We start from the raw sequence: 27,100 nt of genomic DNA on the forward strand, positions 1-27,100 counted from the left end.
AACTCCTTTTGAGTTGAATTGAATTCAGGAATACTTTATTAAGCGCAAAAGGAAATTAAATGCTGCAGTAACTCATAGATTATCTTTTATCCAGGTGTTGATAGCTGTAGACAGAAAGGATCTTCTGTTGTGTAGTTTTTGCAGAAACATCCCTTGAGCTTCTTAAGGTTACAGATCTCTAGTTCAGATAATGTGAAAGGGAATAAAGATTAAGAATAAAAACATTTTTCCATTCTTTATTTTCTTCCTTCATATAATCCAGATTTTAAACATTTCCAAATATTCCCAGGATTAACCTTGAATTTGGAGGCGTTCATGTTGAAACTTTGTTTATGATCACATTCAGGACAACTGTTTCTGACCTTAATGGGAAATCAACTAACTAGTTATTGTTAATGACAGTGGAATAATAACAGTGGAAAGAAATAAAAAGAAAACATTTTATTATTACATGTTGGCATGTTGAAAAGGAGCCTTTAAATAACCTACTTTATACAAAGCATCGCACTGTAAAATGTTGCAACAAGCTGAATCATCAGAAAAATTAAGTTGCTGATTACAGATTTTCTTTCTCTGAATGAAAAATAAGAAAAGAAAAAAAAATTAACAAGGCAGCTATAGTTGTTAGGTTGCAAATTTGTTCCGGATGATTTCTCCACCTTCCACCTCCACCTGCTCGTAGAGCCACTTCCGGTCGCAGCGGCACTCCACCCCGCACTTTCTTGACCCGCACTCAGGGCAGGGATAGAAGCAGCCCATACAATCCACATCCAGGCAGTCGCACATGTCTTTGCCGTTGGAGAGCAGCCGGCCCTTGCTGTCGTACACTCTGCTTTTGGCTGCGATGCTCTGCCTGCATGACACAGATTTAAAGGTGACGAGATGTGGTCTGTTCCCTAAGATGCAACAATCTAATTCCATTTTCTTGAAGCCTCTTCCTTCCCCTTCAGTTGCTTTCTATAATTACTTTTCCACTTGTTTTATATCGCACATTATGACAGTGTGATTTTATCACCCCAAATATAAACCGTCCCCGCGTACATCTCTGTTAGCGCTGCCGGCGTCTAACGAGGAATGGCAATGTCAGCTAAATTAAAAGGAGTCAGTGAGGAGAGGAAAAACCTGGGGACAGTTTTGTCTTTCACTTCATTATGAAACAAGGATCAAATTCAGATGTCACTGATCTAATTAAAATAACTACAGCCAAAAGGAAAAAAAACAGGCTTCTGAAAACTATTAGAAGAGTTTTTTATTAATCTGGTTCTAATACTGCTGTAGTGGAAAAATGTCCGTTCTGTATTAAGTCTCAATAATAGGAAGGAATACAGATCATTTTTAATAACTTTAGAAATCTGTTCCCAGCTGCTGCACCGAGTTTCAGTTAGATGAATCAAAAGAAACAAAGGAGAATTAACGCAAATTTCAAAGAAACCACCTGGAACTTCATGTCTGACAACCTTTTATTCCAAAAATCTTTTACGCTAACAGCTGACGGATAGGTTTATCTGTCAGCGTTTCCTCTCAATGCCAAACCTTGTCCGTTTTTATAAATGATCTAGGCTGTGAGGAGCAGGCGCTAACATTATTGCTTAGATAACGTCTCCCTGTGCATGAAGCTGTTGTTAAACTAGAAAGCCCCTTCAATGACAGACTACTGCATCCTAAATGAACCAGGGAGCGTTATCGCAGATCCTTCCTCCTAGCAGCTGAAAGACTTTATAACAACCACTGTTCCCAAAAATCTCAAAAAGTTGTTACATTCATGCTTATTTTTTTGCACAGTTTCCCTCTTAATGACTCAAATAACATACTGCTGTCATTTTGCACATCTTTGGTGTCGCTATTTTCCTATATCCACTGCTGTAAAAATTATTATTGAATATTTTATTGTTTATGATTGATTATTTATTGATGATTAATTCTTTGGGTGACGTAAAAGTATTTATATTTGTAAAAACACTGAACAGTACAGAGTTTTTTAAATTCTTTTAAACTGTCACTTAGGGCCGGATCTATCAAAGGTTTGCGTTTATAAAAACGTGAGCTATTTCACTGCGCACGCTAAAAAATGTACAAACTGATCTATCAACAGCGTGCTAAAAGGATTTGGTCTTTAAAACGTGCTAAATAGCGCCTCTTATCCATTTAGTACTTTTTCTGCAATGAATATGCAATATGGGGCGTTTACACGCAAAAGTGCGTCTTGTGGGAGGAGAACATGTAAATATATTAATTTAGCACTCGCAAAGTGATTTATTAAACCTGAAAGCAATTTTGCTAACGGTATCTGACTCTATATTTAACACGTTTCAAAAGGAGGTGCCAATAGTCTGTATGCGTAATTGCGCACACATGGCAGCGGTTATTGCCGCAAGAAGGAGACATCGAAATGAAGCAAGGAGACGCAGAGAACGCATTTTTTCACTCCGTGTGAATATTTTTGGAATGAACGAGGAAACGATCATCATAACCTATGGTTTATCCAGCATTGCCATTTTGGAGCTGCAATTCCAGTGATTTGCTCCTCACAGAGCGTCAGCTGTACTTGTTCCTCAATGCTGGTCAGAGGCATCTCATCTACTGTGCCCCCTCCTCTTTTGTTCACAGATGTTTTGTTCTATGCCAGTTTTTCTTTGGTTCGCCTTCTAATATCCTGGTATCTTCTTTTTACTTCATCCACTGTTCGCAAGGTTTCACCGACAGCGTTTACTTTATTACAGATTTGTTCACATATAGCGTTCCTCTGTGTGACAGTCACACTTCTTTGCTGTAGCTCACTTAAATGTTTGTTGGCTTCATCCACCAATACCCCCATTTCCATGGGGTCAAATTTCCTTTTGCGCTTTCTGCTGTCCAAACTCGCCATGCCACAAACCACCAAACGAGCAAAACCATCATTTAAATAGGGCGTCTCCAACAGTTTTGCACCTGCCACCAGGTACGCAATCGCTCTTGTTAAATCACCCGCAAACCATGGTTCAGCCCCTCGCGCAAAATTCCAGTTTGCGAGCGCAAATTACTGCACGCAAAATTGGATCTTGATAAATCCGGCCCTTAGTCTGTTATTTTTATGCACTTTTCAGGTCCGCATTGTACGACCACTTTTAAAGTAATGATTCTGCTGCTCGTTGGACAACAAAGGGTTTTTCCTATTCTATTTTTTAGGGAAGGGGTTCTCTTCTTTAAGCATCAGTAAAGTAGGACAACTGTTTAAAAGCTGAGCTTAGCAACCAATGCAGCAATAGTACCAGAATGTTTTATGACAGACATATTCTATGATGCAAACTCACTCTGAATCTTTGTGGAAATTTGCAGCCAGAAAGAATTTAAAGAGAACCGGACTGAAACCATTTGAAGAAACCAGGAGCTTCGATTCTCAGCAAAAGGGGGAAAAATGATCAGACCTAAAATAAATGTTACTTCTGAGAAGAGTCTGCATTTGTTAGTTAACATGCTAAGACAAATCCGATGTTTCCTTTGATATCAGGAGCAGGAGAAGGACAATTAACCTTCAGCTGTTGAAACTAAACTAAGAACAGGGATTACTTTTTAATGTGTCTTTCAGCCCCTCTACTTCAACTATCAGTGTAAAGACAAATAATCAGGGTAGGAGAATACACTCAAGAAAAAGAAAACTGATAGGGAAGCAGGACATTTTGATTAAACCTAAACTACTGAGGGAAATCCTTAGAGGGGCGGTGCTAAGAATATTGTGTTTTTTCTCAGCTTTATATTTTAACTGTAGCAGAATGTAAAATAGTGATCAATGTTTGTGGCAGCTGTGTTAGCTGAAGATGTGGGGTATAAAACCTGATCAGGGATCCTTCTGATCACTTCTCTGCCACAAATGTAAAAGATCACAGTCTGTAGCAGTAACATTCATTTATGGAAATTTCAACAGAGAGTGAAACTGCTGTAAAACTATTTTACACCTGAAAGGTCCCCTGGGTTATAACTATTACTCTTTCTGTTTTGATTGGACATAAAAATGAATAACCTCCCATTTCTACAAAACTGTGTTTTAGTTGTGTTTCAGACTGTAACACAATCTAAGGTTAAAGCTGTGTGGGTCAGAGGTCACCGTTTTGTGTGGCCTTCTGGGGCCTCAGCTGATCGAGAAACAGAAATCTCAGCATTTAAATGTTTTTACAAACAACACTAAACTCTCCTGCCGTACAGCTGAGAGGTGACTGGTTAACATACTAACACCTCATTGTTGTTATGCTTTACATTTTAGTTTTATTAGAGAACAGCATGTTTCTGAATGGCAGCACAAACGTATGTTACATTCAGACCACAGGCTGCAGAAGCAGCAGGAGCAGCTAGTTTATATGCAAAGTCAACTGTTGACGTGCATCATGGCGCAGCATAAGGTCCCGCAGCGAGTTTGAGCAGCTAAGGCAGCACCTCAAGAGCTTCTGAGTAACTGACGTGCGTGACACGCTTCAGAAGCAGCAGCTGCTGGAGTTTTGTTGCACGATGCACCACATCAACCAATCAGAGAAGCTGATCTGGGAGCTGGCAGTGAGACAGACACAGCACTGCTGATGCAGATCGCTATGATCGCTCCTCTGAAACAGGTTATTAATGCCTAAATTGACTTAAAATGTAGAAACTTGCCAGCAACTTTCCAGTTTGATTTGCTCGCAGTTTGGATAGCGTACGTGAAAAACACCTTCCAGCTGCCGTGAACAGTTTCAGGAAACTGCAGCCACATAGTTAATGCTTCTGATCAAAGTATTTACCATCTGTATTCATCCCTCTCTGACTGAGAAAAACCAAACCAGTTTTCTGCTGTTCAGCAAGTTTTAGCTCTAGTCTAGCTCTAGAACAGCCTCAGTGAAGATATTTAAAGCAGCAATGTGACCTCACCTGTCGGACAGCTGTTTTCCTCCACGGCCTCCTCGTCCTCCCTGAAACATTTGACAATCCAATAAATCAGCTCTGGGTAATGACCATGACAACTTTAGACCGATGTAAAAACAAAAATAAGGCCATCTTTTTTTGCACCATTTCAAATCACTTTAGAAGTGAACCCAGAAATTATTTACATACAATGTTTAACCTTTTTTTCCTCAATGTTAAACAATTATCAGTATAAATAGTTCCGGCTTCACATCAACAGGATCAACAACATTATTTCCTTTTTATTTCCTCAGTTAGTAAAAGTTAGAAATGAACATATAATTAATTGACAATGCCTTTAAAAAATGTGGTAAAGCCCTGATGATGATGTCATTCCTAAGCTTTTGAAGCCGAGACACTTGTGCATTTAGAGTAGATTGTTAAACACTCTGCTAATTCTTCATTTGGAATGTTTTGCAGATGCCAAATGATGCATGATGAGAGTAGCTGCCTTGCTAAAGAAAAGTCAGGGGTTTGATTTCGGTTTCCTAAGGCTGCAGGTGGATTAACCTGTGGGAAAGGCGCTTAACCCCAAGCAACCTACCGCTGTAGGAATGTAGCTTGTTGGAAACAATAGAAAAGTGCTTTAAAAATTCACTTTTTTTGTCTGTCCAAATGACTCAGGTAAAACTCCCAACATGCCTGTCCTAATTCATACACTTTAACAGGCACTTTTGCTAAATGCTGAGGAAACGTACATATTTTAAGAAATGAATACGGCCTTTTCTTTTTCATAGTGTATCTGAATATTCAGGTTTCAATGTATTAATCTAAAAAAAAAAAAAAAACCTCACCCTCATGCCTCCTCTCTTGTCTCTGCGCATAGCTGCCTCTCTCGCTCTTTCTCTCTCTGCCTGCGTCCCCATCTGATTGCTTACGTTGGTTTCCTTGGGTATCACTCCTCTTCTACGGAGTTCAATCTGTAAAATGTGCAGATTTATCCGATTACTTCATGTGAAAACGGAATGGTTATGGGTCAAAACAAGGAAAGTTTGTCACCTTTGATGTCTCCTGTCCTGGGGTGAATATGGTGGGCACGGCGTCCTCCCTCAGGAACTGCTTTCCATTGTAATCCCTGAAGCAGTCGGTCCTGAAGTGCTCAGAACAGAGGCAGGTGTTGGCGGTTGGGATAAAGTTTTTCATCCCCAGGCTCTGGACCCATTTGGTGGCCAGTTGAGGTTTGCTAAGAGGGAATCTGACAAAAAGAGGAGATGTTATAAAGCAGGTGGTGGGATTTTGGACTGTTTCACTGTGGCTGAAACCTTTTTAAAACCCTGTGAAAAGTGAACACTTTATGTTTGCTGCAATGGCGTAACGACACAACAATAGGCCCGTAAGCAACATATTTTGGGTGGGCCCCATATGAAGTACAACACCCCTTACCGCCGCCGCCGCCACCGTAGACAACCGACCCGAAATGTGCCCCATACATACACACTTCATCATTTCATCATTCTTCACCTTCACTAGACATGGATATACTTCAGTACATTCTGCGATAAATTTAGTCTTATTGGGCTACCTTGAGTTTCACAGCCCCCCTCCTCACCCACGCTCTCTCCATTCATGTCCTGGTCGCAATCTTCACTCACTGTAGCAGCAAAGTCCACCTCTCTTTCTATGGTTCTTTGAAAGAACGTTTTTATTTTGGGAAGTTTTTTCCGTTCCTCCAGGAACTCTTCTTTTCTTTTTCCTTTTCTGGAATCTGCTTAAGTACCTCTTTTTGGTATCCATCGTCGCTAACACATTGTACATAACGGTTATGGTTTAATCTACGCTCTGGATTACCCATAATTCCAAGTTATATTGTAAAAAATAAAATACTCAAATACATCGTTCTTTTAAGAGCTTTATTGCGGTTTGAAACATATTATATTAGTGTATTTTTTTACCAGCCGTCTAATCAACTCTACACAGTTAATAACATAGTAATTAAAAGTACCACTGTCTGCTTTGCTATTGATGTCGTGTTTAAACGGCTCACCATCATGTTGAAATCTGCCGTGTTTTGGGGTATAAATAAGGTCCGGTCAGTCAATCTAGCATCAGATGGGTTTAAAAGGAATTTTTGGTACCATTACATTTGCAAAAAGATGTCCTAGTCCACAATTGCGTAGGGGGCCTACCAGGTGTCAGTGACGGGGCCCCTAAGAAGTCAGGGGCCCCTAAGCAACAGCAGTCTCTGCTTACCGATAATTACGCCATTGGTTTGCTGGTAATAGTCAGAAAGACTGTTCAAGCATATAATTTGGATGAAATGTCAATTATTAAATTAAACATTACTTTTTTTAAAAGACATCATACACCTATTGTCAAAAGGGTAACATGAAAGAAAGTTCAATTTACAAGATAATAATTTCACTCTTCCAACAGTTTTCCTAACATTACTGAAGGGCGTCTTTCAACAAAGGTAACACTTTCATTCAGAGCTGGAGGTTAAGTTTCTGGGATATTGATCTGATGCGTTAAATATCAGGAGGTGTTAATCAGTGCTGTCTGATTTGGATTAATTTAAAAATAAAATCAGGTAAACTAGAAAGCAAAAAATGAGACAGACCCCAAGACTCTTTGGTTTCATAGCTGGAAGCATCAATGTTTCCCCATCATTCTTATTTTAAGCTCTCTCAATGGTTTTATAATTGATGAAAGAATGTAGGTGGAGAAATTTAATTAAATGTAAAGCATAATTGCTTAAAAAAACTAGAGAACCTGAGATTTATTACACAAATAAGCATTTTTTTTATTATATAATATAGAAAACCGTTTTTTAATATGGAAAAGTTAATATTAGGGAACTTTAGAAGTATTATTACTCAACTATTTAAAAAGCAACCTACTGTGTTGAGAACCGTGTCGTTACACTATTATTAATGTAATCAAGGACCTTTGCTTAAAAAAAATTAAAATAAAATAAAAACAAACAAACAAACAAAAAACCTTTGCTCTAATTTCAAATTCTTAAACACACGTACGGTAAAAAAATAAATAAAAATAGAAGGTTTTCCCATCGATTAAAACCTATTAAATGTGGGGAAACATGGTTTTCTGGAGCAAAAACCCCAAATACGTCCGACTCTATTATAACAATAGTAAACCTACCTGTAAAACCTTATCTCCGACCCCTTAACAAACTTGTTGTTGCACCCCGGTGCCGCACAAATCACCGGCATGCTGATGCGAGTTTTAGAGAACTATGCAAAAATGCGTAAATAAGCTCCAAACGTGCAGAAAAAAACAAATAAGAAAACAGTCGGACGACTGTTATCTTCCGTTTTTCCTCTTTTTCTGCTTAAACTTCCTGTTTGCTCTATTTGAAGTCCGCCCTCTAGTGGCCGTTTGTTTGAATAACAGAAAAAAGGGTCACGCACACACACTTTAAACCGTAGGAATAGTTTTCTATTTTACAAAATAACACCTGGTATTTACAATTGCAAGTTAAAGGTTTTTACTTTTGTCATGAATGTAAAAAGTATTAAATAAAGACTCTAGATCATTGCTTTTATGTTAGTATTACTGTATCCAACATCTAATTAATCTGTTAACGCTGCTCAAAGTTTGAATGTACAAAAATGTGCATCATTGTTACTGTGCTATCTTATGTATTTTATTGCTTTTTTGTGTATTTTTTGAGTTACTACTCATCTTATGCACTATTTTATCCATAAAATATCCATCCATTTTGGCACAGTGACATTATGATAGATAGATAGATGATAGATAGATAGATAGATAGATAGATAGATAGATAGATAGATAGATAGATAGATAGATAGATAGATAGATAGATAGATAGATAGATAGATAGATAGATAGATAGATAGATAGATAGATAGATAGATAGATAGATAGATAATTATTAAAGCTTTTGATGAAGCTTCTGAGTTTATTTAAGCATTTAATTTTCTCAAGCATACTCTTGTTAAACCAAACGGATTCCTTTGAGACAAAACGCGGGGCAGCAAACGCCCACGTGCTCCGGGGCGTCAGTCACGTGACGTAGCTACGCTGGCTGTAATGCTAATGTGTTAGCTTGGCTTGTCAAAGCCGTAGTTAGGAATCACGTACATGACTTAATCTCCTAATTTAGTGACTAAACAACTCGTCTTTGATGCGCGAACTTTCTGGCAAGTACAGGGTTTTCTCTCTCGGCTTTTAATGAGTTTATTTGTAGGATTTGGAAGCAGAAATGTGCTCCGGTGTCCAAGTTAAACTTGTTTTTGTCCTTACGTGCATGTTTGTTGGCCTTGCCAAGTGGGTTGACGATCAAGCTAATCTCGCTTTAACAACCCAATTGCTGTTTCAATAATAATTGTAGGTAAAAAAGTCCAAACCTTTACTTCTTTTCTTTCCTAATGTTTGAATCTGAAGCAATGATAACCCACATTTGGCTCGTCTGATATAACTAGCCAAAAGTCTATAACTAACTTGGCTAATATTAGCTGCGAATGTGGGGTGAAACTAAATCTAGTTCCAGCGCTGTCACTATAAAGCCTCTAATATATGACTCCACCGTTCAGATATGTCACTTTGCATGAAAACACACAGCATTATTGACCAAAGCCAATCAGGTAATCAGTATTTCCTCCTTTGTTTATCTGGAAACCTAAATCAGTGTGCCACCCACTTCCTCAGGCTTTTAGGGACTCTTTAGACAGATTTTATTTGTAATTTTGTTTACACAAGTGTAAAACAAAAAGAAATTTCGTTTGGAAACAGCTCACTGGGCAATTTCATCTTTTTAAAAGTGCATCCTTGAAAAATAGTAAAAAATGACTGTTAATTTACAGTTATAGTTTTTCTTTGTGACACACTTAAAAACTAGGGGTTAGTATTGGCATGGGTGTTTTGATATGATGCGTATCACGATAATTGGATCAGAATACCATATAATCGCAATATGTGTTGCTATATTTTCCCCAGCTGTCAAAATGAAATGTATAGATAAAAGACAGTGTACTGTATATGTTTATCAGATGATATTGATCATTTAATTATTTTGGTATCCATGTTGTTTGGGGTTTGAGTCAGTCCACGTCTTCCACTGTGACTGCCTGGATTACAGGTTTAGTGCTGTGCTGCACAGCGAAAGTTCTCCACGACCATCTGCCAGAGTGCTGAGCCCATTTTCCCTCATTGTTTTAGGTGAAAAAAATATTATTTTTTAAAATTCGGTTCTAGGAATTGAAGATTGTATCAGGCTGGAAAAAATCACGATTTGTCGCAAAAACAATATTTTTCCCACACCTCTACTAGAAACGTTAGGAAAAAAACACATAAAAGTCACTTCAAAGTGCGGATAGTTCAGTTATCAGACATTACATTATTAATCACACTGTACTGTATGGCTGTTTTGTCCAGGAGGACCAACTGATGCAAACATATGACCTCTGTGACCATTTAGAAACTAGCTTCTACCCCACTGCTCTGTTATGATTGCTGTTTAACGATGTTCTTTTTAAATTATATTAATGAAAACGAGTGTTTGATGCAGTGTGGCTGAAATGTCAATAGTTTCAGACATTGCTCTTCTCCTGGGCATTCGCTGTAGGTGAGCAAAAGCAAAATAAGTCATTTTTTTTGCTAGAGAGGATTAAGATATGTACTTTGGTAGACTCTGTCCAGGCTAAGAATAGGTAGAGTTATGCTAAAACATCCAAGTCATTTATTGTTCCTTAGTTTACGTTGAAACCTGTGCAAACTTACAGCCTAATAACCACAATATATCCTTCATTTCTAAACATTTAACCAGGGTTGTCAAGATGCTTATCTATACCCTTGATGATATTTGATACTTGATTATTGATGACATGGGGATAAAAATGGCCCCAAAACGTATTTAACATAAAAAACCTCACTTTTTTTTCAATCTCAATATGGAACATTTTTTCTTAAAGAAAACTACCTACTCTAATAGTTATATAAAACGCACAATAAATAATACTTGCATTTAACAGTATTCTTAGGTTGTTTGAGGTATTATTCTAAATAATGAAATAATCAAGAAATCTACAATTAATAGCAAACATATCCAAACACTTGGCATAAATACTATGCCAAGTTAGTTTTGTTTCTGGGTATAGTGAGTGTTTGAGTATCAATACTTACAGATTTGACAACCCTACAGTTAACACATTCTCAAGTAATGTGATGCCTTTTTAGAGGTCAGAATAAACAACCATAAGAAGGAGCAAAGGATATATATGCAATCTGAGGCTACAAGGATCAAATTTAGGTAATGGGATTTGCTGAGAAGAACTGATTTCACAATAGATGAGACCTTCTAAAGTGATCATATTTAGTGCCATATTTGGCATGGTGTGTTTAACTAAAGAAAACATAGAAACCCTGATTTCTCCATAGAACAATGTTGAAATACTCCCAGACAGAAGCTTCACAGCAGTAATACCTTCCTTATCCTTATGTAGTGGTTGTATGAAATGCTGGAGCCGTGTGCCAAAACCTGCTCAAAGGTTAAACGAATGTGATTTATGATTCAACGACTTTTTTGATTCACAATGAGAAATTAAAATCGATGCCAAGCCTCCTACTTCCTCCTATTAGTGATGCCTTTGTCAGTTTGATAAGCCGTGTCGGATGCACCTGTCTGTAAATCCATTTTGGCTTGCATCTTTTTATCTGGTCCGCTTCTGCATTGACCCAGCATAGTTCTCTGCTCACAACCACCCAGTGTTAATCTTGCAGATGGGTCAGAAAAAGTCAAAATCTTCAGGGAGGATCTGCTAACAGTAAATGAATCACTTCTTCTTCTGTTAGGGCGTGCATGAGAAGGCAGAATCCGAGTGGCGCCTGGGAATTCTGTAGATTACTGACCACTTTGTTTCGCCTCAGATTTTTGCAGAATGTGGGAAGTTTTTATTTAGCTTTTTCAAGTAAAAGTTGCTTCTGTTGGTACTGTTTGAGGAAGCCACGTTTCCCACCCAAAACTTTGCTGACTTTATCTTTGTATTGATGCCCCACTTGTTTTCTCTGGGGATTTTTACTAATTACTTTGTTAAACCAGTGCCCCACGGTTTAAATTTTAATACTTTTTAATGTAATATCATACAAGATTTTACTTGTAGATAAGAGGGAAAGGGGGTAAATTTTTTTTGTTTCTTACCTATTTTAATATAAAGGTGTGGTTATCATATTAATACAAATTAAATGGAGGGAAAATAAGCAAAATATTGGGTGGAAAAAGCAACAGCAAAAAAGAAACGAAGGCAAAGACCTCAAACAATAATTCCTTATTTATTCTTTTTAAATAGGATTTATTTGAATTACAGTTTATTATTATAAATGCTCTGTGGAGCACAGACCTGACACATAACAATCTTTTTCTTTTAGATATTATTTCCTGTTTGTTTTCAATATTATTCCTTCAATTACAATAGAATTTCACTTTTTTTTTTTTTGTACACAAATTTTTGCTTTAATTCTCAATGTTTCATTTGTGTTTGTAATGGCTGCAAAAATGAGCTCCAGTCCCCTTAAAAAACTATAACAAAATAACCTAACAAGCTTTTTTCCCCTTTTGGTGACCATAAGTTTACTTTTCCTTTGTTTTTGTTTTTTCTTTTTCTAAGATAAATAAAATCAGCAACATGATTTTTAGAGGCACAACGTGGATGCCCACTGCTACAATAGTTCACTGTAGGGCAGACTGATGTCTGCCAAGGTGTCTGGAAAGATAAGAGCTTATCATGGGTTTTAAAACGGATGCTAACATACAGGCTTGTCTTGATTTTTTAATCTGTAATTTATGATTTTTTGATTTGATGAAATCAAACGGTTTTATTAAAACCAATGAATGATTTAATGGTGCGGATCAGGCACTACCACGAGGTTGATCAGGGAGACATCGTTAATCTTTGTTGGTAGTTTCTCTTCCAGCAGTCTAGGACCAAAAGGCTCATGGTCAAAGGTGACTGACAGATAAGACGTTTGGTACATTGGACTTTACCGGTCAGATTAGGGTGAGGATAACAGGAGGAATTATGCAACACAGGGATATTTTACTAGCATGGAAAGTAAAATTCAGTCAATAAACCGTATCTCTAATTATTACACCTATAGAACTGATAAGAGCCAGTTTATCTACTTTCAAATGAATAAATTCAAAGTTAGGTTATATTCAGTCTTCTGTTATGTTTTCTTTTTGTTTATTTATTCATGAGTTCTCTCTTTTCACATTTTTATAGAGAGAACATTTGTTTTTGGAGAGGCAGTTTAGGTTTACCAAAACAAAATGCACTACCAAAATGCAGGAGAAGAAAATGATCAAAGCACTACAGTGTTTTTTAATATGTAAGAGTCAATGACCGACAGTAACCCCTGGTGTTCCCTTTTTTTCACCCCGTCTCCTCCCTCTCCGCTCTGTTTTCCCTCCCGTCTCCCATAGTATTGTAGAAAGGCACTTCTGCCCTACTTGGTCTCTTCCAGATATCAAGCCATTAAAACCTCAGCACAATAAGTCACTGGGCTGTTGGCATCTCATAAGGCTCAGCAGGGAAAGCCGGTCCTCCATCAGCGCAGAGGTATCGACAGACTCAAGCTGTGGACTGGCATGGGCGAGATGGATAGGCAGTAATTAGGACCTCCACTTCAGAGGTAAGTCAGCCCTGCATCTCACCTGCCTCACGCTTGCTGCTGCAGATATTGGAGTCTGGTTTTTTGTTTGGGGGGGTTTTGAAGAGGCATTAAAAGAAAGAAACAAACACCAACATCATAAATTTCATGCCTGCCTCCTGATAATGACCCTGGTGATTTATTGTCTTCTAAACAAGCTTTTATATTTGGTCTGTCAGGGTTTGATAGATTACTTTCATCATCAGGTTTGTAGCACCTCCCTGGATTTAATTTTTTTAGCAGTTTTCTAGTCAACACAAAAGAACTGAACACATTTATTGCATTCATCTATTATTTATTCACTCTGTAAGTCAGTGGTGTCAAACGTTTTCACCAAGTAAAAGGTACTCATGGGCCAAAAACATCTCCAACTTTATGTCAGAATGAATATTACAAAAATATGATATTGTAAATATTACTATTTTTAGCTTTGAAACAATAAAATAAACATCCATTATTTTATTATTATTAGTATCTCACCTACTTGACATCCAATACTTGATGTAGTGATGTTATTGTTGTTAAAGGGAATGTAAATCATTCTAGATTCAAATCTTAAAAGGTGTTTTATTTGTTTGCCCTGTTAGAATTAAGGCTGATTATTTTTGGCTTAGTTGAAAATAGAGAAATGAAGATTTAAGTCTTTTGTTAGCAATAATAAAATGAGTAAGGGTCGCTCTCTGCTTTAAAAAACTTGTTACATGAAGCCAAATTTTACTTATAAATTGAAAGCAAATTTGGATGAACCAGAATCTTATTAAAAGTTATAATAACTTTGGAGTAAATATTTGATTGATTAATTAAGAATGCATAATTGATTAGCAAAAACAAAACAATCCAAAAAAACATAGTGATGGTTTAAGTTGAGCTTGAGCTTTATATTAATGATGCTTTGATCAGGCCACTATATCTATATCATTATATTTGATATAGTGTTATAATAGAAACTGCGGTTAAATTATTTAAAATATGCTGCACATGGTTGGAAAGAGATAAAATGGTAAAAAATAGCTAATTGGTGACTAAATCTGTACTTAATATGGACTGGATGAAGAATATCGGGTCATTTTTATACTCCATGCTGTCCCTGCATATATCAAAAGGTGATTCAGATATTTGAATCCCAGCCGACAGAAAAGCCTGTTTGCTTGTTGTTGTTTTTTTTCTTAGCTGTGACTCAGTTTGTGGTTTGTTTAGCTCTCTTGGCTCCTGCCCATATTCCCTCTTTCATTGCTGTTAAAGAGGTGATATGAACCAAGAACTACGGCAAATAACCAGTTCCATTAAATGGTTCGTATTTATAATGTTTACCAGTATGATCCTATGCAACCAAAAGCCGAAGAAGGTTGATTTAGGCCCCTTATTGGTCAGGTTTTTCAGATTAGAGGGAAGACAGAAGCATCAGCTCCCAGTAAAACATATGACTCTATCTTTAGTGAGGCAGACTTAATAAACATCTTATAAAATGATCATATCATTAATCTGTTTAGCTGGCCTTGTTTATTTTTAGCAAACACACTGAATAATTTAATGTTTTTTGTTAATTGTTTTCTAAGTTCTCTTCTGTCCTGTCGTCCTGCTAAGAATAGCCTCACTTTATGCTGGTTTGTCTGCTGAATCAGTTTCCTGAAATATATCACCCCCAACAGCACATGACGTACTCTCATTTCTGCTTTTACACCCATTTGGCTTTTTGTTTTACACACTTTGGTATCGTTAAAGGTTGTTCGATCCAATTACTCACACATTTCAAATCTTTCTAAGAACCTCACATTGCTGCTTAAGATTATCTTAAATGTCCAAAGATTTCATGCTGTGGACTCATCCCTGCTCTGAATGACATCACATTCATTCATTCATTTACTTCTACCCTTCAATCTGCCTTATATTAGCCAGAAAAATAATATCTGAATGGATCAACCTGCATCTAAAGTCTTTGATATAAGTAAGCTGATGGATACTCTCCATTTTTATCTGCTTCTGTTTAAAGTTTTAGCACCTTAAGTTTGTTTTTTTTATACCAGTTGCTGTTGGCTATGTTTTCTGTTTGATTAATAGCACTTAACGAAGCATTTTCAAATATTCTTCACTATAAGATGAGTATTAAAAGTATGTATGACTCGAGCGGAAATCGCATTGAGTCAGCGTCGTTATTCATCAGTACTTAAAGCTTCACTCTCAATATCATATTGGAAGTGAAAGCGAATTAGGACATTCCCTAATTGTTTGTCTTGCAAAGTATTAAAGCCCTTTTATTTATTTTTTATATATTACAACACAGAACAGCCATGAAATAAAAAATAACTCATATTTGAGGAAGATTACATGAGTTTAGTTAAATCTGCAGGTACGTCTCATGAAATTAAAATACGAAAAAGGATTTAAAAATATCAACGATTTCAGAGCATGAAATGCAATGCATTTATTACACATAGTGTGAAATATTTCCAACATTTATTTTTATTTCTGTCATCCTAGTGAAATTTGATTACACGTTTAATATTAATGAATCTAAAGTTAACATAAACATACATAAAAGTTAACATAAACATAAAACAAGTTTAAACATCTAATGTACAAACTGTGTTAAATACTGAATAAAAAATGCTACACATTATTAAACATATAAGGTATAACAAACAGGAACCAATTAGATTACTGAATAAGGAATCAGTAGATACTAACTGTGACCTAGTTCTCTGTTTTTAGTGTCATTCAGCATTAAGTGCTGGGAAAGACTTTATGCTGTCAGCTTGCCTTTGAACAGGTGGTTCTGGTTGATCTCAGAGGAAAGTTAAATCTGTTTTTTTTTTTTAAAGCTTCTTAAATTAATTCCCCACTTTTAAATCATAGTATCTTCCACTTCTGAGCACAGCAGAGAAGTTGCTGCTGCGCCTCCATGCAGCACGGTTAAATGGATGCTATTTTGATGATAACTTAAGGAATTTAGCGAGCATTTATATTAATAAACAGAACTGTGTAAAAGTTAATTCTGCATTCTTGTTACCATTAAACGGTGTAAATAATCTTCACTGGACATGTTTCCGCTCTGACATTAGTTCGCATACAAATGACAGCAGATACCAGTGACACCTAGACAATTAATTGTAAGTCGATCATTTCACCCCTAGTTAAAGGTAACAACAACCCAGAATTCACCAGGAGGTCAATAAAAATATATATATATATAGAATATAAAATAAATCTCAGGTTTCTAAAAAATTATGTCAATGTCCATGTTATTAATGGTTGGTTCTGTTTTTTGCTTTAGTAGTGCATCAATCCATCTTGGCAATCTTAATTGTACTTTTTTTAAACAAAATGTTATGGGATAAGCCGACTAAAATTCTAGACTCTAGTGACTTTTCAAACTTTGTGCCTCTCTTTGACTCTGGTTTCCATATGAAATTCAGCTTTACTTTAATCTGAAAAGAGGACTTTGGACGGCTGAGCAATAGTCCAGTTTCCCTTTAGGGTTGGTTCGGTACCAGGAATGCTACATGTTAGCCTGTGTGGGTTTTTTTTTGTGAAGCTCCTACAGGGAGCCTCCTTTTTTAACTTCCTCAAATTCTTTAAGATTTGCTGAGGTAATCCCCTGTGGCTGGGGCACCTTTTCCTACTACGCCTTTTCTTCCACTTAACTTTCTGCGAATATGCTTGGATGGAGCCCTCATGTAACCAGCTTCTTCAGCAATGACCTGTTGCTAAGACATTATTCAGGGTCCCAGAAAACCTTTGCAGGTGTTTTGATTTTAATTGATAATTGGGGTTTGACACCATAAGCTTCCCATATTTAAGTTTTTCAGTCTTCTAATTTACTGAAACACTGAATTTATTATCTGTTGGCCATAATTGTTTCACTTACGATAAATTTGCTATATATAAATATTTCCCCCAATTTACAATCAATCTGTATAATACACCTTTCACTTTCTAAAATGCCTAGAAGTTTTAAACTTTTTCACTGAATCTTTTTTTTTTTTTTTTTTTTTACAGAATCCACCTACATTTATACAGACAGATTTATTTATAAGTCATTTTGTATACACAAGTGTAAACAAAAAGAAATTTTGTTAAGAACAGCTCTCTAGACAATTAAATTTTTTTAAAGCGCAGCCATGAAAACAGTAAAAAAAAAATTTAAACAGTAATATAAACATATGACTGTATACTTACATTTAAATTTTGTTTGTTTTCATACATTTAGAAGTGCCTAACTTAGTAAGCCGATTCTGTACATGTATGCAATTTATTCTTGATGTCAATAAACGCTAAATGATTTTTGAGAAAAAATATTTGATTGTGATCGCATTGCTTAAAATAAAGCTTTATGTCTTATATTGCTGCAAATCTGTCTGGAGTTCTAGGTCTTCAGTCACATATTTTAAATGTATGGTGCTACGCGTGTTTCCCTTTTGGAAGAGATTTCTATTGCATCTTATGGTATTTAAAAAGGTCGATAAGTTAAAGTATAAATAAACTAGTCACTGTTGAGAAGATGAATGGAGGTAAATATAGATCAGGCTTTAAAGAAAACCTCCTGGAGGCTGCAAAAAATTAAATAAATAAAATTACACCGGAGTTTAGGTTTTCTTTCCAGCCGGACAATTAATTTTAGACCTCCAACCAGAGCCACACATATCTGTACCGAATTTAAGAATTTCAACAGATGTTTAGATTGAATGGTGAAATCTGAAGAATGGGCAAAATAGTCAATTAGTTTGAAACATTACCTTAAAAGAATGTAGCTCTAAATCCAATAAAAAATGTTACTGGCTACAGAAATAAATATATACCATGTATAGTTTTCCTTTTCATTGATTTACATTTTTGTTGTTAGAAAGAAAATACGATAAAGATCGTGGATTTGACAAACCTTTGAAAGGTTCAAAATAAATGTATGCTTTGCAAGGGAGTCTCTGCTGTTTGAACCTTACCTTCATTTTCCTTTTTCTTCACAGGTAGAAGTTGATTTCGGAATGACAAGCTGCTGTGCAGAAGATGTCCACGCTGTCTGTGACTGATATCCCAGATGTTGGTCATGGTAAGACCAAGAGCTATTCCTGAGATATGGTTTAAAAGTCGCACTTGATAAAAATAAAAAGACTAAAACATTTTTTCAGTTTTACGCTGAAAGGTTAATTACATGCTCTCTTCTCCCACAATTTTAAACAACAACTTGCAAGGGGAAAAAAACACATTTTTGGCTGCATAGTCTACATTTTCATTTACAAGTCTGCTACAAATGAGCATCTGTATTAAAAGAGTAATAGCCCTAAAGTTACTGCTGATTCCGTTAAATCTTCGTCATGTTCACTGAGAATAAATATTTGCTTTGGACACCTGTTAAAACAGATAAGATAAGTGGAAGTTGTCCTGGACAATGAGTCTTTGAGTTGAATGAGTTTGTTTCTCTTCTTTCAGATGAGAGTAAGGTGTTTGACAGGGCCTCTGAGCTGCAGCTGGACTGCCTGGCTGAGGAGAGCATCGGAAACACCACAATGAAGACAGAAGGCCTGCTGTCCCTGACCGACCTCTCCCAGCCGGGGCACGTCCCTGTTCCCCCCCGCAACGGCCCGTCGCTCACAGACATGAGCAGCTCTTTGCCGGTAGAGCAAAACGACATTAAACTGGATCCATCTGCAGCTGATGCGTCTGGTAGCGTAGGTGAGCAGAAAATAGTAAAAGTAAAGAGTCTTTCCTTTTTTTTTTTTTTTTTTTTTTTTAGTAAACACTGATTCATTGCAATTGCAGCCCGTGTTTTTTTTTTTTTTGTTTTTTTTTTGTACTGGGGAAGTTATCAATTATGGCGAGAGTCCATAATACCTGTTGTAATATTTCTCTCCTATATTCTGCTAATTGTTATGGGTCCCTTTATAATCTCAAAAATGTTTTTTATTTGGCGCATTAGTTGTTACGTAAGGCATTTTGATCCATCTTCTGCTGCTTGGTGTCCAGATTCCTCTATGGATTGTTTATTCACACATGCTCTACACAGCAGGAGGACTCGCTGTATGACGTTCAGCAGGTCGGCCCGGGTTGAACACAAAGGAGGCGGGCCATGATGCAAAAACTATGCTGCAGTTTTTGTTTGTAGCAATACTTGGGTGGTGGCACCGACAACCTTGTTCTGCCTGTTTGTTTTTGGGTAACAAAGGATTGGTGCAAAGGAGATGGAAATAAACAAATTAGACTATGTTTTGTTTTTTATAAAAATCAAACTCATGCTTAGGGAGTTGGTGATCTCCTTACTGGGAGATCCCACGTCTTAAGTTGGAGTTTCACAAGCAGAACTGACTGGACTTTAAGCAGCTTTAATTTTCTTCTGTTTCACCACCTTAATTCTACCTTTCTAATTAAAAAAATATCAGCGCCCTTAAAGTTCCAGCATATTCACCATAGACTTATGTTTAAAAGCAGACAATACCATGAAAAAGTTCATAAGCTGAGCGGTTGTAGCACTATTCCCCTTTAGCAACAATGGCGTAGTTTAAAATCCTGGCCTGACATGGGGCTGTGTGGTACTCCGGCTTCCTCCCACAGCTCAAAAACAGGACAACTAGGTTAAAAAATCACTGTAAATTACCCTCAAATGTGAGTATTTAGATGTGCATGGTTGTGTTTCTCTTTGTTACCCTGTGATGGCGCCCTGTCCAGGGTGCACCCTGCCTTTCAACCATAGACCGCTAAGATGGGGAGCAGTTCCCATGACCCTTACTTACAAGCTACAGAAGATGACAGATGAGTTCAATAATGCCTCGTATTTCAGAAAGTTCAACTTATGTATTACATAGACTCGTTTCACAAATCCTAAAATATGTAAAGCTTTTATTAGTTAGGTTTTTGTGATTATGGCAGAAAAGTAAAACAGTGTTGAAAAATATCAAATTGGGAACTTGTGGGTCGTGTTCACGAAGGTAAGGCTTTTTAGAACTAGTGTAAACGCTCACATCTGGCCCAAATCTGAGTCTGAAGTGGAAAGAACCAAGGTGGATTTGATGCTACTTTGACGTCCTCACTTCTGTGCCGTTACCATTTCAGAGATGTAGTGCCGTTCAGCTCCACCAGTCGGTGTAGTCTCACCGCAAGCATCTGCTTAAATGTGTAGGATTGATCTTAAAAAGTTTCAATATATGTGGTAAAATATTTGCGTTCTTACGTGACACAGATAATCTGTGGAAAGAAAAATCAAGCTCCTCGGCTTCTTGCTTGTACAAAAAAAAAAAAAACCCAATCAGAGCCAGGGAAAGGGTTTCAGCGACTATTTGATACGGTGCAGGAACCAGCAGCGTTTGCTTCTCAACAAGTTAAGGTTTCGTAACATGATTTATTTGAATGCAACCTGCATTTGACTTTAAATATTTTTTTCTTGTCATTATTTGATATTGGCCGTTTTTATGATGTATATGAAAACAATTATATTTGTTTAACTGTTTGTTTGTTCTGCCTCGGCAGATGGCCGCTCACACTGAGCCTGGTTCTGTTGGAGGTTTCTTCCTGTTAAAAGGGAGTTTTACCTCTCCACTGTCGCTACAAGCATGCTTAGTGTGAGGGATTGCCTTCGAGTCAATGAGTCGATGCAATCAACTGGTTTCCTTAGATAGAAAACTTTGAATCAATTTGACTGTATGATCTGGTGAACTATAAAATGCCATGTGTTGTGAATTGGCGCTATATATATATATATATATAAACTGAATTTAATTGAATTATTTTGTGTGTAGATGGGCAGCCAGTGAAGAGAAAAAAGGGCCCAGCTCCGAAGATGCTGGGCAATGAGGTTTGCAGCGTCTGTGGCGATAAGGCATCTGGTTTCCACTACAACGTGTTGAGCTGCGAAGGCTGCAAGGGATTCTTCCGCCGCAGCGTCATCAAAAGTGCCCAATACTCCTGCAAGAACAACGGCCGCTGTGAAATGGATATGTACATGCGCCGCAAGTGCCAGCAGTGCCGGCTACGCAAGTGTCGGGAAGCAGGCATGTTGGAGCAATGTGAGTGTTTGTTTATCGCATCACTTCAAGCTTTTCAGTTGCTGCTGTACAAATCTGGGATTTATTTTTTTTCACACTGGGATGTTGTGACAAACTGCATCTTCTTTGGCTTGTAGGTGTGCTTTCTGAAGAGCAGATCAGATTAAAAAAGCTAAAAAAGCAGCAGGAGGAGGAAACGGCGCGTACGTCCACAGTGGTCACACCAACCCCTCCACAGGAAGCTGCCATGCTCGATCCACAGCAGCAGGAGATGATCGAGAAGCTGGTGGCTATGCAAAAACAATGCAACAAGAGGTCTTTCCTTGACCGACCAAAGGTTACGGTAAGTGGAGACTACATGGCTGAACCAATTTTTCTCAAATGCTGCTTCTTGTTTGACCTAATTTTTTACTTGTATATGTTAACAGCCTTGGCCACAGAGTCAAGACCTGCAGAATCGGGAGGTGCGACAGCAGCGGTTTGCCCACTTTACAGAGTTGGCAATAATGTCGGTTCAGGAGATTGTGGATTTCGCAAAACAGCTTCCAGGTTTCCTTGAGCTGACAAGAGAAGACCAGATTGCTCTATTAAAAACGTCGACCATTGAGGTTTGCGTTGATTCTATCATCATTTAAAGTGCCTTTAAATTAACTTTAACAATAAAGCACTACTTAAAACATGTTTATCAGTACAGTACCTTTTCTGGTTTGTCTTTTCATTAATGGATGTTGGACGCAGATCAATTTGTGCCAGAATCTTACTCTCTGCCATGTTGGTCATTCACTCTGTTCTTTTTTTTCTCCAGATCATGCTGCTGGAGACGTCCCGGCGATACAACCCTGCCATTGAAAGCATCACTTTTCTTAAGGATTTTAGCTATAATAAGGACGATTTTGCCAAAGCAGGTATTCATACAATCAAACCTTTATCAAACTTTTGTTACACAAGCATAAACTAGAGTATAGCATACAGGGATGACAAAGTATTTTAAGTATTTTGTTATTTAATACACTTTTACGCTTTCTCCCTATATCCTCCTTTTATCTCTTTTTCTTTCCCCTCAGGGCTTCAGTTTGAGTTCATTAACCCCATCTTTGAGTTTTCAAAAGGAATGAACGACCTGCACCTTGATGAGGCCGAATATGCTCTGCTCATTGCGATCAACATCTTTTCTGCAGGTCAGAATGAATAAACTGCAGAGCCTGCAGTTCATCATCCATATATAGAGCTCAGAGTGAGCCAATTGCTTTAAAATCCCCAAGGATAAAACAAATCATTTCACTTTGCATCGTGAACCACATTTATCACATCTTCAAATTAAAAATTCTCCAGTGAGAGATTTAACTTGCCTACTTTGGTTTGTTAATTTATGGACAGATCGGCCAAATGTGCAGGATCACGATCTGGTTGAGAGGCTGCAACAGCCCTATGTGGATGCTCTACGCTCTTACATCATGATCAAGAGACCAAATGTAAGTCCCCTCTGCTTTATTTAACCTCTACTTTGTGACCAAGAGCATGTCAGGTCAGCCTGGTTGTCGTCATCACAACAGCACATTAGGTCAGATCGGAGGTTACAGTGGGGCCAAAAAGTATTTAGTCAGCCTCTGATTGTGCAAGTTCTCCCACTTAGAATAATGAGAGAGGTCTGTATTTTCAATAAAGGTACACTTCAACTATGAGAGACAAAATGAGAAAGAAAATCCAGGAAATCACATTTTAGGAGTTTTAAAGAATTTATTTGTAAATTATGGTGGAAAATAAGTATTTGGTCACCCACAAACCAGCAAGATTTCTGGCTCTAACAGACCTGTAACTTCTTCTGTCCTCCACTTGTAATCTGTATTATTGACAACTGTTTGAACCCATTATCTGTATAGAAGACACCTGTCCACAGCCTCAGACAGTCACAATCGAAACTCAACCATGGCCAAGAGCTGTCAAAGGACACCAGGAGAAAAATTGTAGACCTGCACCGGGCTGGGATCAGTGAATCTACAATAGGCAAGAGGCTTGATGTGAAAACATCAACTCTAGGTGCAATTGTAAGAAAATGGAAGACATAAAAGACCACTGATAATCTCCCTCAACCTGGGGTTTCACACAAGATCTCATCCCATGAGATTAAAATGATCATGAGAACGGTGAGTGAAAAAATCCCAGAACTACACGGAGGGACCTGATGAATGACCCGCAGAGAGCTGGGAACAAAGTAAACAAAGGCTACCATAAGTGACGCACTAAACCGAGAGGGACTCAAATCCTGCAGTGCGAGATGTGTCCCCCCCGTTTAAGCCAGTACATGTCCAGGCCAGCATGAAGTTTGCCAGAGAACATATGGATTATCCAGAAGAGGATTGGGAGAATATCATGTGGTCAGAAAAAAACAAAATAGAACTTTTTGGTAAAAACCCAACTCGTGTTTGGAGGAAGAAGAATGCAGAGTGGCATCTCAAGAACACCATACCTACAGTGAAGCATGGGAGAGGAAACATCATGCTTTGGGGTGGTTTTTGTGTAAAGGGGACAGGAAAATTGATCTGTGTTGAGGGAAGAATGAACAGGGCCATGTATTGTGAGATTTTAAGCCAAACCCTCCTCTACCTATCCATCATTTGACACATTTTGCTGTATCCACATGGAGACACCCATTTCTCTCCCTGAAGAGACCTCTGTGGTTTATCATCTGTTTCCAGAGACAGAAATGATGTGTCTTGATGTCCGGTTGGCTGACGTTCGCTAACCTTGGTCCACATTTGGGGGTTTGAGAGATTTCAAGAAATAAACTAACGGACTGCGTAGTTTAGGGTCTCACAAGCTGTTACAGTTGATAAAAATAGATTTTTATTCCTCTATTGTTTTGATGAATTAATACTTTCACTGCTGTCTGCTCCATGTAACCTTTTAATCCTGTACTGTCCCAGTCAGATCATCATTAGTAAAGTTGATATCCATCCCACGGGAATTTCGCTGGAATCACCTGATCCATGACAATCCGGGAAAAAAAATTCATTTTGTAAAACATATGTACTTTAAGTGTGCTACTTGAACACTTTACATCAGTTAACCATGCAGTAGTTCTTTGAACACTTGCAGCATGATCTACAGGCCGCTACGACAGACATAAGAAGCGAGAAAATGGTTTTATTTCCTCTAGGTGGCAAGAGCAAGAAGAGTTTTGTTTTCAAACTTCTCATGAAGCGCAGCTATCAACTCCCTATAACTCCCTTCCATGGAAGTTTACTTCACACCTGCCAAAGAAAACAGTCGTAAAGGGGGCATTTTTTGGTTTGGATTTGACAAAAAGGAGGAGAGCGACGTGCTTTACATGACTTAGAAAAGGTATCATACAAGTCTTCAGTTTTTCTTTCCCTGCCTCTGCCAGCAGGGCCTTAAACTGTCCTTTGCATAAAAGAACACTGTAGGGATTCCTGCAACTTAAACACCGGGGGGAATTTTGTAATTTAATAACCAAAGAGGAAAATCATCTCTTTTTCTACTTAATGGACATCCAAATCCTTAACACATCTTTTCCCGGAAAGGCTGAGGGGAAAAAAGTTATACCCAGACGTGTCAACAAAAAGGAGCAAGAACCCCAAAGACAGGGCTGTGAGAATAAAGTTTATTAATTGTTTTTACGGCTGTAAGAATCCAGCACAGAAATTAAGCGGCCAAAATATTATTTAAAGGACAAGGTCTGTCCTTAACCCTCCTGATAGTTTTCTCATAACTACTCTGTTGACACCAAAATTCACCTCATGCCACTTCTGCACACATTCCATATATGTACTGCCATATAACCAGACAGCTGCTGAAGTTACTTCCTCCTCTGTTTGCCTCAGGCAGCTGATAGAATGGCTAAAGCCATGAAGGGTCGAATAAAAAGGCTTGGATTTGATTAAAGAAAATTGCACCCAATGTTTACTCTAGCTAGAGTAGTCTGTTCTGTTTGTGTTATTCTATTCTGCTATAACCATACTGTAGTTAAATATCCTGGATAACAGATCTGAATAAGGTCTGTGCAAAGTCTCCTTTGCTAATATTAAGTTATTATTTTTCTCTTATTTCCCAAGGATCACCTGATGTTCCCCCGTATGCTAATGAAACTGGTGAGCCTTCGCACATTGAGTAGCGTCCACTCGGAGCAGGTCTTTGCCCTCCGCCTCCAGGACAAGAAGCTTCCGCCGCTGCTGTCTGAAATCTGGGATGTCAACGAGTGACTGCATTCCTGATGTCGCACTCCATGGCTTTATGGACCCTGTAAGGGGCACAGCTCCTATGAAATGATCACCAACTCCTTTCTTCTGTTGTGGCCAGGGACTGATTATTGCCTTGAGATTTTATTTTGTTTTTCCTTAAGGAAGGAGAGCATTCTACCCCGTTGCTACCTTTAAAGACTGTTGAATGGCTTTGTGTGCAGTAGAGGAAATGTGCACACAAAGATCCTATATTTTAGATGCTCATTGATTGTGGTTAAGTTTAGGCATTAAGGGTTTTCAGTCAGTTTTCATTGATTTAATTTTGCTGACAGTAATGACAGTCTCTTGCGTGGATCTTTACCGTTCCTCAACTAATTCCGATCAGGAAGCACTGAGCAGGTCTTGGCTGTTACCGTCTTAAAATTGCAATGTCTCTAAGTGAAAAAAAGTGATTTCTACACTTGTGCAATAGATTGAAATTAAGGCAGAGATATTTTTCTGCCTATAATTTATCCTGATTGGTGTTGGTAACAATTAGGTTGTTTTTCCCTTATATCAAATTCAAGGGTCTGGGGTTTGGGGCCATTGCTCAGGTAATGTGAAGTAGACCTCTAAGTAGTGGAGGCTTCTTTAAATTCAATTATATACGTTTTTCTTTATTAATAAAAAGGGGGACCTGTTTGGTTATTAATTAATGCCCATTAACCTTTGTGAAAGATGTACATTAAAGTATCCATATGAATGTACCATCATCTAATAACGCACAATACCCTAAACGTATCCAACAGGTGTCATGGAAGCGCCCATTTTGATCTAACTAATGCTTTTAAATTAATGTTTCAGTGGTCTAGTAAGTGGACTAAAAATTTACCCCTTTTTTTGTTTACCTTTTCTTTGTATTAGACTCCAGTCTCATTAAAAGTCACTCAATGAGAATCTGATTTAATGTGTGTGAAATGTGCTAATATGTGATTTGTTTTTTTTGTTTGTTTTGTTTTTTACATTTGAAATACCATAAATTTACGAAGATAAGAAATTTTAACTATTGCTTTTTTTAGCGTTATACTTAAAAAGAGAATGTAGTTTTGAGATAACTTGATCTAATGGTCCGTTCTTTAAAGCATTCTTAAATTTGATACCAACAGCCAGGCCAGGTCTGGTTCTAGTTCTCCCTTACTAAAAGGCACCAACATTTAACATAGACATTAGAACAGGGCTGCAACAAAGTGTGCCCTGGGGAAGGCATTTGCAGCGCCTTTTGTTTTATTTTGTTTTTTTCTGTGCAGCCAATAACTCCAGCAAAGATACAAATTCTGTTTATATTTTTAATTATTAAGCTTTTGCTAAAAATAGAAGCCTTTGTTGAAAAGCAGTGACTCAAATCAGGTTCTTCTTGCT

The 27,100-nt window shown here is 37.6% G+C and overlaps 2 protein-coding genes across 2 annotated transcripts; one reads left to right on the forward strand and one right to left on the reverse strand.

Moving 5' to 3' along the window:
- Positions 1–422: 422 nt before the first annotated feature.
- LOC119773577 (ADP-ribosylation factor-like 14 effector protein) lies at positions 423–8,196 on the reverse strand. The gene is made up of 5 exons (XM_038270584.1): positions 8,005–8,196; positions 5,905–6,100; positions 5,700–5,825; positions 4,873–4,913; positions 423–853 (listed from the first exon to the last, which is right to left on the reverse strand). Exons 1-5 carry the CDS (start codon positions 8,073–8,075, stop codon positions 625–627), a joined length of 663 nt encoding a protein of 220 aa, XP_038126512.1. The 5' UTR covers positions 8,076–8,196; the 3' UTR covers positions 423–624.
- A 5,109-nt stretch (positions 8,197–13,305) lies between these two features.
- nr1h3 (nuclear receptor subfamily 1, group H, member 3) lies at positions 13,306–26,643 on the forward strand. Its single transcript, XM_038270634.1, has 10 exons — positions 13,306–13,515; positions 18,495–18,577; positions 18,958–19,200; positions 21,258–21,524; positions 21,641–21,846; positions 21,932–22,111; positions 22,309–22,408; positions 22,568–22,681; positions 22,881–22,975; positions 25,577–26,643. The coding sequence occupies exons 2-10, from the start codon at positions 18,535–18,537 to the stop codon at positions 25,721–25,723; spliced, it is 1,395 nt and encodes a 464-aa protein (XP_038126562.1). The 5' UTR covers positions 13,306–13,515; positions 18,495–18,534; the 3' UTR covers positions 25,724–26,643.
- Positions 26,644–27,100: the final 457 nt, after the last annotated feature.

This window comes from Cyprinodon tularosa, unplaced genomic scaffold, assembly GCF_016077235.1.
Source record: "Cyprinodon tularosa strain WSP-4 unplaced genomic scaffold, ASM1607723v1 ctg77, whole genome shotgun sequence".
In the NCBI taxonomy this organism is placed as follows: Eukaryota; Metazoa; Chordata; class Actinopteri; order Cyprinodontiformes; family Cyprinodontidae; genus Cyprinodon; species Cyprinodon tularosa.

Bases quoted from the DNA above. Each gene is read 5' to 3' on its own strand.
- LOC119773577 (XM_038270584.1), bottom strand. From the start codon at position 8,075: ATGCCGGTGATTTGTGCGGCACCGGGGTGCAACAACAAGTTTGTTAAG. The intron at 5,826-5,904 runs GTGACAAACTTT...CACATTTTACAG, and splicing joins CAGGACAGGAGACATCAAAG to ATTGAACTCCGTAGAAGAGG. The intron at 854-4,872 runs GTGAGGTCACAT...TGTGTCATGCAG, and splicing joins GGAAAACAGCTGTCCGACAG to GCAGAGCATCGCAGCCAAAA.
- nr1h3 (XM_038270634.1), top strand. From the start codon at position 18,535: ATGTCCACGCTGTCTGTGACTGATATCCCAGATGTTGGTCATG. The intron at 22,112-22,308 runs GTTTGCGTTGAT...TTTTTTCTCCAG, and splicing joins TAAAAACGTCGACCATTGAG to ATCATGCTGCTGGAGACGTC. The intron at 22,976-25,576 runs GTAAGTCCCCTC...TTATTTCCCAAG, and splicing joins TCATGATCAAGAGACCAAAT to GATCACCTGATGTTCCCCCG.